The sequence below is a fragment of the Hemiscyllium ocellatum genome, chromosome 17 (assembly GCF_020745735.1).
Source record: "Hemiscyllium ocellatum isolate sHemOce1 chromosome 17, sHemOce1.pat.X.cur, whole genome shotgun sequence".
Taxonomy (NCBI): Eukaryota; Metazoa; Chordata; class Chondrichthyes; order Orectolobiformes; family Hemiscylliidae; genus Hemiscyllium; species Hemiscyllium ocellatum.
In genome coordinates, this window is record NC_083417.1 from 60,514,979 (window position 1) to 60,527,689 (window position 12,711).

Here is a 12,711-nt window from a genome sequence, read left to right on the forward strand (position 1 = left end):
TTGTTGGCTGAGCAGAAAGCTGCAATAGGATGTGTATTTGACAAAGCTTGCACATAAATGATGCCCAGGTCTCAAAATTTTTCAAGCTTTCATAGAAAATGCCAACTCTGAGGCTTAATGTTACAAGCACATGGAGCAATCTATTTGCTTTTGGCCTTAGTCTTCGAAGGTGCTATTTTTGAGGTTTTGGTAACTTGAAAATTCACAAACACTTTGTATTATGATAAATGATATATTCTTTTATATTATACGATTATCATTTCATTATAAAAAAAATTCTGATTCAGTATGTGGATATATCTACTAGAGAAGATGCAAAACTTGATCTATTCTTGGGAAATAAGGCAAAGCAGCTTATTGAAGTGTCAATGGGGGAGTACTTTGGGGCCTGTGACCATAATTCTATTAGTTTTAAAATAGTGATGGAAAAGGATAGGCCGGATCTAAAAGTTAAAGTTCTAAATTCGAGGAATTTTAGGTATTAGGCAAGAATTTTCAAAAGTTGATTGTAGGCGGATGTTTGAGGGTAAAGGGACAATTGGAAAATGGGAAGCCTTCAAAAATGAGATAACAAGAGTCCAGAGACACGATGTACCTGTTCAGGTAAAGGGCAAGACTGGTCGGTGTAAAAATACCTGATAACTAGAAAAATTGAGATTTTAGTCAAGCGTATTGTCAGGTTTACAGCAGAAATTGAGTGATCCCTAGAAGAGAATAACGGCAGTAGGAGTATACTTAAGAGGGAAATCAGGAGGACAAAAAGAAGACATGAGATAGTTTTGCCAAAGGCTTAAGAAGGATCTAGAGGGATTCTACAAATACATTATTGATAAAAGGGTAACTAGGGAGAGAATAGGGCCCTTAAAGATCAGCAAGACCACCTAAGTGTGGAACCGCAGGAGAAGGGGGAGATACTAAACAAGTATTCTGCATTGGTGTTTACTGTGGAGAAGGGTATGGAAGATAGACAACATTGGGAAATAAATAGTGACCTCTTGAAAATGTCCATATTATGGAGGCGGTGGTGCTGAACATCTTAAAATGCATCAAGGTGGATAACTTCCCAGGACCTGATCAGGTGCTCCATAGAACTCTATGGGAGTCTAAGGAAGTGATTGCGGAGTCCCTTGCTGAGATAGGCGAAAATGAGGACTGCAGATGCTGGAGGCAGAGTTGAAAGGTGTAGCACTGGAAAAACACAGGAGGTCAGGCAGCATCTGAGCAGCAGGAGAGTTGATGTTTCCGGCATAAGCCCTTCATCAGGAATGTGGAGGAGGAAGGGGGCTGAGAGATAAACAATCTCACCTCCCTGTGGCTGACCACTTCAACTCACCTTCCCATACCCCGAAGGGCATGCAAGAACTGGGCATCCTTCACCGCCAAAACAAAGTCACCTGCCAAGTGAAGGAAGAATGTCTCATCTTCCACCTTGGGACTCTTCAACCATAGGGCATCAACATCAACTTCACTAGTTTCCAAATGTCCCCTCTCCACCTCATCTCAGATCCAATCTTCTAACTTGGCACCATCCTCTTGAACTGCCCTACAGGTCCACCTTCCTTCCCATCTATCCACTCCACCTCCCCACCAACTTCTCATAATTACCTGCCACCTATGTCCACCTATCGTTTCCCAGCTACCTTTCCCTCAGCCTCACCCCACCCCCATTTATCTCTCAGCCTGCTTCCCCCTCCACATTCCTGAAGAAGGGCTTAGGCCCGAAATGTTGACTCTCCTGCTTCTTGGATGTCGCCTGATCTATGCTTTTCCAGCGCCACACTTTTCGACCCTTGCTGAGATATTTGTATCATTAATAGCCACAGGCAAGGTGCCAGAAGACTGGAGGTTGGCAAACGTGGTGTCACTATTTAGGAAAGGTGTTAAGAAAAAGCCGGGAAACTATGGAACGGTGAGCCTGACATCAGTGGTGGAGAAGCTGTTGGAGGGAATCCTGAGGGACAGAATTTGGAAAGGCAAGGACTGATTAAGGATAGTCAACATGGCTTTGTGTATGGGAAATCATATCTCACTAACTTGACTGTGTTTTTGAAGAAGTAACAACGAGTACTGATGAGGGCAGAACAGTGGACGTGATCTATATGGACTTCAGTAAGACATTTGACAAGGTAGTAACTGGTAGTAATGGTAGACTGGTTAGTAAAGCTACTCCACACAGAATAGAGGGAGAACTAGCTATTTGGATACATAACTGGCTCGAAGGTAAGAGATAGAAGATAGTAATGGAGGATTGTTTTTCAGATTGGAGGCGTGTGAGCAGTGGTATGCCATGAGGATCAGTGCTGGGTCCACTGCTTTTCATCATTTATATAAATTATTTGGATGTGAACACAGCAGGGATGGTTAGTAAGTTTGCAGATGACACCAAAATTGGGGAGTGTTGCTGAACAAAGACTTTGGAGTGCCGTTCATAGCTCCTTGAAAGTGGAGTCACAGGCAGATAGGATTGGGAAGAAGGCATTTCGTATGTTTACCTTTATTGGTCAGTGCATGGAGTGTAGGGGTTGGGAGGTCATGTTGCAGCTGTACATAATATTGGTTCGGCCACTTTTGGACTACTGTGTCCACTTCTGGTCTCCCTCCTTGAGGAAGGATGTTGTGAAACTTGAAAGGGTTAAGAAAAGATTTACAAGGATCTTGCCAGGGTTGGAGGATTTGAGCTACAGGAGGAGAGGTTAAATAGACTGGTGCTATTATCCCTGGAGCATCTGAGGTTGAGGGGTGACCTTATAGAGGTTCATAAAATCATGAGGTGCATGGATAGGGTAAATAGATAAGGTCTTTTCCCCAGAGTGAGGGAGTCCAAAACTGGAAGGCATAGGTTTAAGGTGAGTGGGGAAAGATTTAAAAGGCACCTGAGGGGCAACTTTTTCACACAGAGGGTGGAACAAATACAGAAATGATCTGCCAGAGAAAGTGGTGGACGCTGGTACAATTATAACATTTAAAAGGCATTTGGATGGGTAGATGAATAGAATGGCAGAAGTGGGTACTGCAGATGCTGGAGAGTGGAATCAAGATTAGAGTGGTGCTGGAAAAGCACAGTAGAAAAATCTGAGCAGCAGAAAAATCAACATATTGGGCAAAAGCCCTTCATTAGGAACGAGGCTGGGAGCCTTGAGGGTGGAGAGATAAATGGGAGGGGGCTGGGGCTGGGGAGAAGGTAGCTGACAGTGCAATAGGTGAATAGAGGTGGGAGTAAAGGTGATAGGTCAGAGAGGAGGATGGAGCGGATAGGGAGGGAAGATTGACAGGTGGGACAGGTCATGAGGATGGTGCTGAGCTGGAAGGTTGAAACTGGGATAAGGTGGGGGGAGGAGAAATGAGGAAACTGGTGAAGTCCAGAAAGAGTTTAGAGGGATATTGTCTAAATGCAGGCAAATTGGACTAGAATCATTTAGGCAATCTGGTCACATGGACGGGTTGGACCGAAGGGTCTGTTTCTGTGCTGTACATCTCTATGACTATGATTCTAAATAATCTGACTCATCCACATCACACAGCATCATCCATCTTTTTACCAATGTCCTGCCATTTAATCAGCATCCCTTATGGCTGTTATGGTCATCAGAATTAAAGAACAATGAACAATGAACACTGCAGCACAGGAACAGGCCGTTTGGCTCTCCAAATCTGTGCTATTCCCTTCCAATTCATGTACTCATCCAGGTGTTTCTTGAATGCTGTTATTGTGCCTGCTTCCATCACCTCTTCTGGCAGCACGTTCCAGGCACTCACCACCCTTTGTGTGAAAAACTTGCCTTGCGCCTCTCTTTTAAACATCCCCCCCCACCCGCACTTTGAATCTTTGTCCCCTAATAATTGACCCCTCCGGCCTGGAGAAAGGCCTCATACATTCCACTCTAGCCATGCCATTCACAATCTTATAAACTTCTATCACGTTGTCCCTCAACCTCCTGCGTTCCAGTGAAAACAAATCCGGTCTACCCAACCTTTCTTCACAGCTAAAAAACCCCATACCAGGCAACACCCTGGTAAACCTTTTCTGTATCCTCTCCAATGCATCCAAGTCCTTCTAGTAGGGTGGTGACCAGAACTGAATGCAATATTCCAAATGTGGTCCAACTAAAGTTCTGTAAAGCTGTAGCATAACTTGCCTGTACTAATAGACAATGCCCTTTCCAACAAAGGCAAGCATGCGATAGACCTTTTTTACGACCTTAACTGCCTGCACTGCCACCTTCAATAATCTGTGCATCTGTACATCCAGATCCCTCTGCATATCAATACTCTTAAAGGTTCTGCCATTCACTGTATAATTTCCACCTCTACTTGTCCTTCCAAAATGCATCACGTCACATTTATCCGGATTAAACTCTATCTACCAATTTTCTGCCTTCAATTGATCCTGCTGTGTCTTCTGACAATCCTCACTACAGTACCACAACTCCACCAATCTTTGTATCGTCCGCAAACTTATTAATTAGACCAGTTACATTTTCCTCCAAATCACTTATGATGACCATGAACAACAATAGTCCCTGAACTGGTTTCTGTGGAAAACCACTAGTCACAACCCTTCATTCCAAAAAGCACACTTCCACCAATACCTTCTGTCTCTTATGACTAAGTCAGTTCTGTAGCCATCTTGCCAGCTCCCCCCGATACCATGTGACTTCACTTTTTGTACCAGTCTGCCATGAGGGACTTGTCAAAGGTCTTTACTGAAGTCCATGTAGACAACAACAACCACTTTTCCCTCATCAATCATCTTTGTCACCTCCTCAAAAAACTCAATCGAGTCAGTAAGCATGACCTCCCTTGTATAAGACCATGCTGTCTATCATTAAAAGGTTCATTTACTTCGAAATGTGTATAGATCTTGTCCCTGAGAATCTTTTCCAATAATTTCCCTACCACCAATGTGAGGCTCATAGGTTTGTAATTTTCTGGATTATCCCTGCTACCCTTCCTAAATAATGGGACAACATTGGTTATTCTCCTGTCCTCTGGGATCACAGCTGGGGCCAAAGAGGATACAAAGATGTCTATTAAATTATTTACTCAGTGTGCAGGTTTTTGTGGTCCCAATCTTTCACTCCCAGGAAGAACAAAACATCAAGTGGGATGTAAATGTAGTATTCAAGTCAATTTGGGTCCATTCTCTCTGGTGGATTCAGCTAAAGTCAAGATAGGTATTCTCAGCAGTGTTGTATATATCAAAGATTTGTACACAATAAACAGAAGCAGTTCCATAATAGAACCTTGTAGGACACTGCCAGCCAATTACAATGCCAAACATATACGAAAAACTACTCCTAAATCCAATTTTCAATCTCCCAATCAAGTTTCAATTCAATTTGCTACTCTCCCCTAATTGCATACCATTTAATCCTCTCTTATGGTTTCCTGTATATTGCTGTGTTAGAGGATTTTTGAAAAAATATTTAATACATATAATTGCATTTCCCATCCTGGATTTTGTCACTACCTTCTCATTTCTGATGCGGTTATTGGAACTGTGCATAGTTTTGCTTTCTCACCTTTTGTTATTTTCCATGTGATACATTTAATATTCTAAATGCTAGCAATGAGCATGACAATTTAGCTGCAGGAAAGTTTTTCATTGTTGAAACTTACTGTCAACTGAAAATGCAGCTTTTAAGGGGAGTCTATTACACAGACTCCTGTTGAATCAGAGAGTGTGTGTCACTGTCACAGTCTTTGGAGAAACATGTGACTATCAAAGCAGACCAGTTCCATGGTTCATTGATATCTTTCTTTATGTTCACATTCAGGTGTAGGGAAAGGAGGGAGGTGATCCTTTCTGAAAATGGCATCAAATGGCTCTCCCGCCAGGTCAATGAGGTCTGGACAGAGGTAACACAGGAAATGAACTACGTGTCATGTGCTGAACCTGGGTCCAATACAAGAAACAGGTCAATGATCTGCTGTAATTCACAAAAGCAAATACCAGCAACATGTTACACAGGAGTCTCTTGTGTGATCACCAACAATGCATATGTGCAAATGGGCAGCTATGCCAGAGAATGAATGTGTGGTCAGCCTTACTGGTACATTGCAGCCAAAGCATATGGACATTTGCCTTTTTTATGTACTTGGATGCAACATATTAATGAAACATATGTTGATTTGTGTTGGAGATGCATTCAGGCAAGGAGGTTAGGTGCCACTTAACATGTCACTAGTTCTGTACTTGGTTATGCCAGAGAGAAAGAAAAATGCAAAGGAGAAGGGGTTGGTGACCTGAGGACTCTCACAACAACTGAGATGGACGTGTTGGAATTTGCTGGGTAAGAGGGAATGTAATCAGCTATAGATGGCAAGCTGGACCAGCCAGGACTAGGGAAGATGAAGGAACTATCTTGGTGGTGGTATATGGGCTCAGAGGATACGCACAATGAAATGTGTAGTGCCCAAACCGAGGTGATTTTGAACATGATTCTTGTGGTTCTCCATTACAGATCATCTCCATCAGAGGACCAGACCACAGTCAACGCAGGAGCCCGAAAACTCGTCCTCTGGAGGAGAAGCAGCCAGTGCCCCAAACAATACTCCATTACCTGCCTCATTTTGATTTATGGCCTTGTCCTCATGCTCCAATAAATTCTTGTTATTGGAGAAGGGCTGATCTTCCTGTTGTTCTTCCCCTTGCAACGTCTATCTGTTGTGCAGATTCAAATCAAGTGGTGGACAACAGATCACTACTATCTATAAATGCATCTGGACTGTGAATTATAGAGCCATCTCCCAATCTCCCATCCAGACCAAAAAAGGTAACACAAACATGCTTTAAGAAACGTAATGGTCTGCTTGTTGATGGCTTCTGAGTATTCCAGTAGCCCGGCATGAAGATATAGTGCTGACACGGCAGTCTCATCCTTGCTTCAGATGTGGCTTCTGGTTTTTTGAACAGCCCAGCGTGGAGGTCTTGTCCTGGCATGGCAATGTTGGCCTGGCCCTGCACGATAGTTTCGGCCTGGTTTTCCATTGTACCCTGAACCCAGGAGTCATTATTTAAAATGTGATGAACTTTTAGTTTCTTTTTCTTCTTATTTATGACTTCTGTCATTAATTTAGGTGCCGTGGTTTAGCGATTTATAAAGTTTTCACTTGTTTTTGGAAAAGTACATGTGACAACAAATTGTTATTCTATTCTAAATTTGAGAAGTCACATATAAAACAGATTGATCAAGTTCTGTGAAGTTATTTTCAATAAATCATTGCTTGCTATTTGAAGCAAGAGAAAGACAATAGATGAAAATACTGAGTATTGATTAGTACTTTCAACACACAAGCTATCTCTGTTGGCCTGACCCCTAACCCCCTATAATCCCACAGCAGGCCTTCTCAATTTTTCTGCTTCTGAAGTCCCCTGGCCATGTTGTAAAAATTCTGCAGACTATCCTTAGTATAGCAGTGCTTTTATCTAAATAAACATTAGTCTTACAATTATGAAAACAAACATTGCTTGTCCTTTCATTTTCATGCTTGATAATTATATGCATCTGTAATTTGAAGGATTCCAAAGATTCATTGTTCAGTTTTAGTACATAAATTACACAAGGTATATTTCACAATCGAAACTGAAATTCTGGTAGCTATCTTTGTACTTTCTTTCTTTATTTGTAACTTTGTTTTTTTCACTCATACCTTAATGCTGTTTTTCAGCTGTTATGGTTAAACTTGAGGAAGGGCAGTTCTGCATCACTATTCTGTGAATTTTGTTGTTTAGAAGTTGATGATTGAATTAAAAATGTACTCATGTCTGCTATTTACTGTGTGTTTACAATGGTTTTTCATGTTCTTTGGATTTTAGTTTCTTTTGCCGAAATACCTTGATGGCATCTGAACTTTGATAGAACATATTTGTTCAAGACAGATTATGTTTAACTAACTTGATTATGTTTTTTGATGACATAACAATGCATTGATGAAGAAATAACAATGGATTGATGAGGCTATTCATGTGGTCTGTATGGACTTTCAAAATGTCCTCTCAATAATGTCTATCCAAGAAGTAAAGAGGCACTTTTAGCATGGATACAAAATTGGATAAAGGACAAGAATAAGATTGAATGGTTATATTCTAGACTGGAGGAAGGTATACAATAGAATTCCCCAGGGGCCAGTAACAGGACTCAGAGCCTATCATGCTCTATATTAATGGCTTAGATTTAGATATACAAGACACAATTACAAACTTTGACAGAAACTGGTGAAATGATGGGAAATGTTAAACTTAACAATTAAATTTGACACAGAGAAATATAAAGTGGCACATTTTGGTAGTAACAAGGATGAAGGGCAATATAAGCTAACGGGGACAATTCTAAAGAGAATGCAGGAATCGACATCAACAGTGTTTATGTGCACAATTCATTGAAGGTGGCAGGGCAGTTAGAAACAATGATTAAAAAAGTATATTCTGGACTTTATAAAAATAGCATTGAGTACAAAAGGAAAGGAATGAATGATAAACTTGTATTAGACAAGGATTTGGGCATAAGTGGAGTCTTGTTTTCAGTTCAGAGCACCTCACCTTGGGAAGGATGAGGAAGCTTTAGACTTTAAACAAAACTATTTATCAGAATACTTCCAGGAATGAGTGAGCTTGAGCTAAGTGGATAGATTGGGGAAGCTGAGGTTGTTATCCTTAGCACAAAAAGGTTGAGAGAAGATTTGATTGAGGTATTCAAAATCATGAGAAGCCTGGGCAGAATAGATAGGGAGAAACTGTTCCTATTTGCAGAAGAATCAATGACCACAGAACATGTATTTAGAAGTACTCGCAAAAGAAAACCAAAGGTGACATAAAGAAAATCTTTTTCATGTCGTGAAGGTTTATGATTTGGAATATGCTGCCTGTAAGGGTAGTAGAAGCAGATTCAATTTTGGCTTTCAAAAGGTATTAACTAAGTAAATAAAAGGAAAACAAGTTTCAGGGTTACAGGAAAGGATAGGAGAATAGAACTAGCCCTTGCAGAGGGCCCATATGGAGTCAACAGACTAAACAGCTTACTGTGCTATTACCATTCTATGATTCAACAGGACCAGCGAGCGTTTTAATTTCAATGCTTTTAGTACATGACAAATATTAGGAATGGACATAAATGTCAGCCTTGTCCACATCCCAAATATTAATTCATTTATATGGATTAAAAAACCAGCTCCCTCCCAAACAATCAGTAAAGCATGATATTCCAACCACAAAACTACAATCATATCAATAGAAATCTCATGTGGATGAGCAAAAGATTGAGTGCCCCAGCTGGATTAGCAAAAGTTCAGAAAACTCAGCTACATAAACTAAGGAGTCTGCTCATCCTGTAGATGATAATTGAATGGATGTTCTACAGTATCTATACTATAATTTGCTTATTACTCCTGTATGAAGGGCTAATTTGATAAATCTTACTGTGCCCCTACACTGTATTAACTCTTGGTTCTACAGACAAACTGAGCAATGGGTTTAGGACCTGATCTTTTGCCTCATTTGTTGTCTTGCTCAGTTGTTTCTGGCCTGTTTACTCTCGCTCAACTGTCAAACCCTCTCTCAGTTAAATGTTGGGAGAACTAAAGCCATTGACTTTGGCCTCTATTACAAACCGCATTTCCAAGTAACCAACTCTATCGCTAGCCCTAGCAATTCTCATAGACTGAACCAGATTAGTTTCATACTATGTGGAATATTTGATCCCGAGATGAGCTTTCAAACACACACTACACCATCTCTAAGGCTACCTATTTCCAATTCATTGACACCACAGGACTCCCACCTCTCAGCAGGTACTGAAACATTCATCCATTCCATTGTAGCTCTAGACTTTACTATTCCAACATAATCTTGACGCGCCTCCCATATTCTACCTTTGGTAACTTTGAGGTCATTCCAAAATCTGCTGCCCAAGTCAGGCTCACCCAGCAATCCCATTTCACTGACCTACAAGAGGTCCTGGTCAACACAATCTTAGCCTTGTCTTCAAATCTTTCTATGGCCTTGCCCTCTTTCTCTGTAACTTTCTCCAACCCCACAACACTGAGATATCTGCACTCATTTAATTCTGTTCTCTTCAGCATCCGTAATTGTCATCTCTGCACTACTGGTGATCCCTGCATGCAGCTGTGTAGGCCCTAGCTATAGAATTCTTTTGCTAAATCTCTGCAATTCACTAGCTCATTGCCCTTTTTTTAAGATTCTCGCTTAAAATCCATATCTTTGAGCAAGCTTTTGAAATTCTATCCTAAAACCTTCTTAGATGGCTCAGTGTCAAATTTTGTTTCATCATACCTCTGTGAAGTACCTTGATATTTTATTACGTAAAGATGCTATATAAATGCAGGTTGTTGTCAGTTATTCCTCCATGTGTCATCTTCCTCAGCATTAGTTTGGCTTTAACATTTCATTTTAATTCAAATAATAATAAACATTTTCAACAGTTGTGGCCTACCTTCACAAACAGGGCACCCTTGTCTGCCAGCGAATCATCTCCTTTCCCATTAGGATAACATTTAAATTCAACATCTAAAATTGGGTAACGGCTTGCAAAAAATAGCCCGCTGTTCAAAAACTTGAAGCTGCAGCAGCTGTGCCAAGCATACCTCCCCACATCATACAGTATGTATTGAAAGTAGGGGTTTAATTGTGCTTTCAACTTCTCTGCTGCTCGCTTGTCGAACACCTCCTGTAGGCAGAGGAAGTCCAGATTAGCAGGGAAGAAAGCTGAAAGCTCATGGTCAAATGTGTCGCCCAGGTGCCTCCTTTTCTTCAGTGACGCTTTCTTCATGACTGAGGCTTTGTAGACAAATTTGTTATTGGTAGCACCACTGCTGTCCATTGCACCATCAGCGATCTTAAACTTGATCAGAGATTCTCTGGAAGTGGTGTTGCTATCTAAACTGACACCATCTCCTTCTCTATGCTTATGGTTGGAGTTTTGGAATTTCTCATCTTCAGTCTCAGCTTCTCCTAGCTGTTCTGAAGGTTCAGTTATGGTGACCTGCACTCCAGAAATATCCACCTCCTTGTCAGGAAAGTGGACTGCCTCATCGCCAGCAACGCGAACAATGCAGGAATTGCTGTCTCCATCACTTTGTTCCTCTCCAAACTTGCAATCCTTGCCCTCATCACTGTAGTTGCCAATGAAGTTGTCTCCTTTGTAGTCCATAGAGGAAGTTCGTTTGATGCCCACACTATTTGCACGATTGGCATTATCTCCGCCATGAGGGCATGCCAGGCTGCTCCAACTTGCTGCACTTATGGATGTGTTGGTTGGGGAGTCAATGTAAATTTTAATTTGAGGTCGGCTGGCGCCATTTCGTATTCTTTTGCCAACCTCCGAGGATCTAATTTGGGTATTGGAGAGGTTGGTGAAGCGGGCCAAGGAATCGGGCAATAGACAAACGTTGGCCGTGGCAAAGCAGAAGCTTCTCCCACCTGCTGCTTTCCAATAGCCAGACCCTGTTGCTGTGCTGGCATCACAATTCTCCTCAAATCTTGAGTAAATGTACGGTCTACGAGCAGATTGGAGAGGGGCCCAGACCACAAAGCCTATCAATGCAAATGGCAAAGAAGCAATCAGTAATGCCAGGCAAATGGGAATGATAATTGCAAGACAGAGCACCCGCAGGTAACATGGATCATCTCCCCTTTGATGCTTCTCATAGGTCGTAGGCAGAAAGGAAACCAACAGTCGATCGGTCAACCAATAGCAGGGAAATATAAATGTCCAGGCTAGGGAATGGAGAGTTTGTAGGAAGGAGTTTGGAAAAGCGGATGTATACAAAACCATGGCAACTGAATGATGGCTACAGTCTACAAACTCCTACATCATGCCACAGTCATTGTTGCATTAAGAAAGTTGACAGGTATCTCAGATGGCTCTAGGTTTAATCAATGAAAAGACAATTCCACCATTTTCTTATTAAGGAAAGTGAAGACGTATAAGGGATGTATTTAATGAGTGCCTTCTCAAAAATTAGAGACTGTACTGGTCTGGTCTGGTTTGTGGAGATCAATTCAAATCCCATTGGAAATAGTTCAACTTAATTTTTCCGCAAAATGGCACCCGGAAATGACCTATAGGAAAAGCACAAAGAAAACTGTTATTGCTAACATGAACTGGAATTTGCACTGTGCTGACAAGAATGTACACTGCAGAGTCTGTAATTGATGCTATTTATTAAATATGTAAATTAACTGTTGTTCAATTGCACAACAGATGCACTGAAAGCTTACTTTCCTATTCTCCAGAGGCCTGTAGAGAAGATGAGCTGTGTCTGCGCAGTCCTCCTACAGTGAGTTCTAATATAACTTTTTAACAATATCAATTTCTTAATACTATTCCATTTTTAGTATGCCATGGCAGAATTAAATAATTTCACACCATGCATATATCATTAGCAACAGGTGTAATCAACATCTTCTTTCTCCAAAAGCCAATCTCCATAGTATTACAGTTGTTCTCCTGACTTTTACAGTTCAAACAAATAAAATTACAGTCACTTTGGATCTTCCATAGCCATGTGAGATAGGAAAGCATCCACAATCAATAACCTTTTGAGCCAATGTTCCCAGGTGGCACATATTTTCCGATAACATGCTCACCAACACTCAGTCTGGGTTTAGCCATGAAAATCAGTGACATAATTCATTACAACGTTGGCACAAACATTAACAGATGAGCTGAATCTTGAAGTTGAAATGAGAGA

General features: G+C 41.1%; 1 protein-coding gene across 1 annotated transcript in view; it reads right to left on the minus strand.

The window, feature by feature from the left end:
* smpd3 (sphingomyelin phosphodiesterase 3) overlaps nucleotides 1-11,792 on the minus strand; it is a 71,334-nt gene extending 59,542 nt beyond the window's left edge. Inside the window, exon 1 of the mRNA XM_060837810.1 lies at nucleotides 10,452-11,792. Coding sequence (XP_060693793.1) covers nucleotides 10,452-11,792 — 1,341 coding nt within the window. The remainder of the gene's footprint in view (nucleotides 1-10,451) is intronic.
* Between the last annotated feature and the right edge of the window lie 919 nt (nucleotides 11,793-12,711).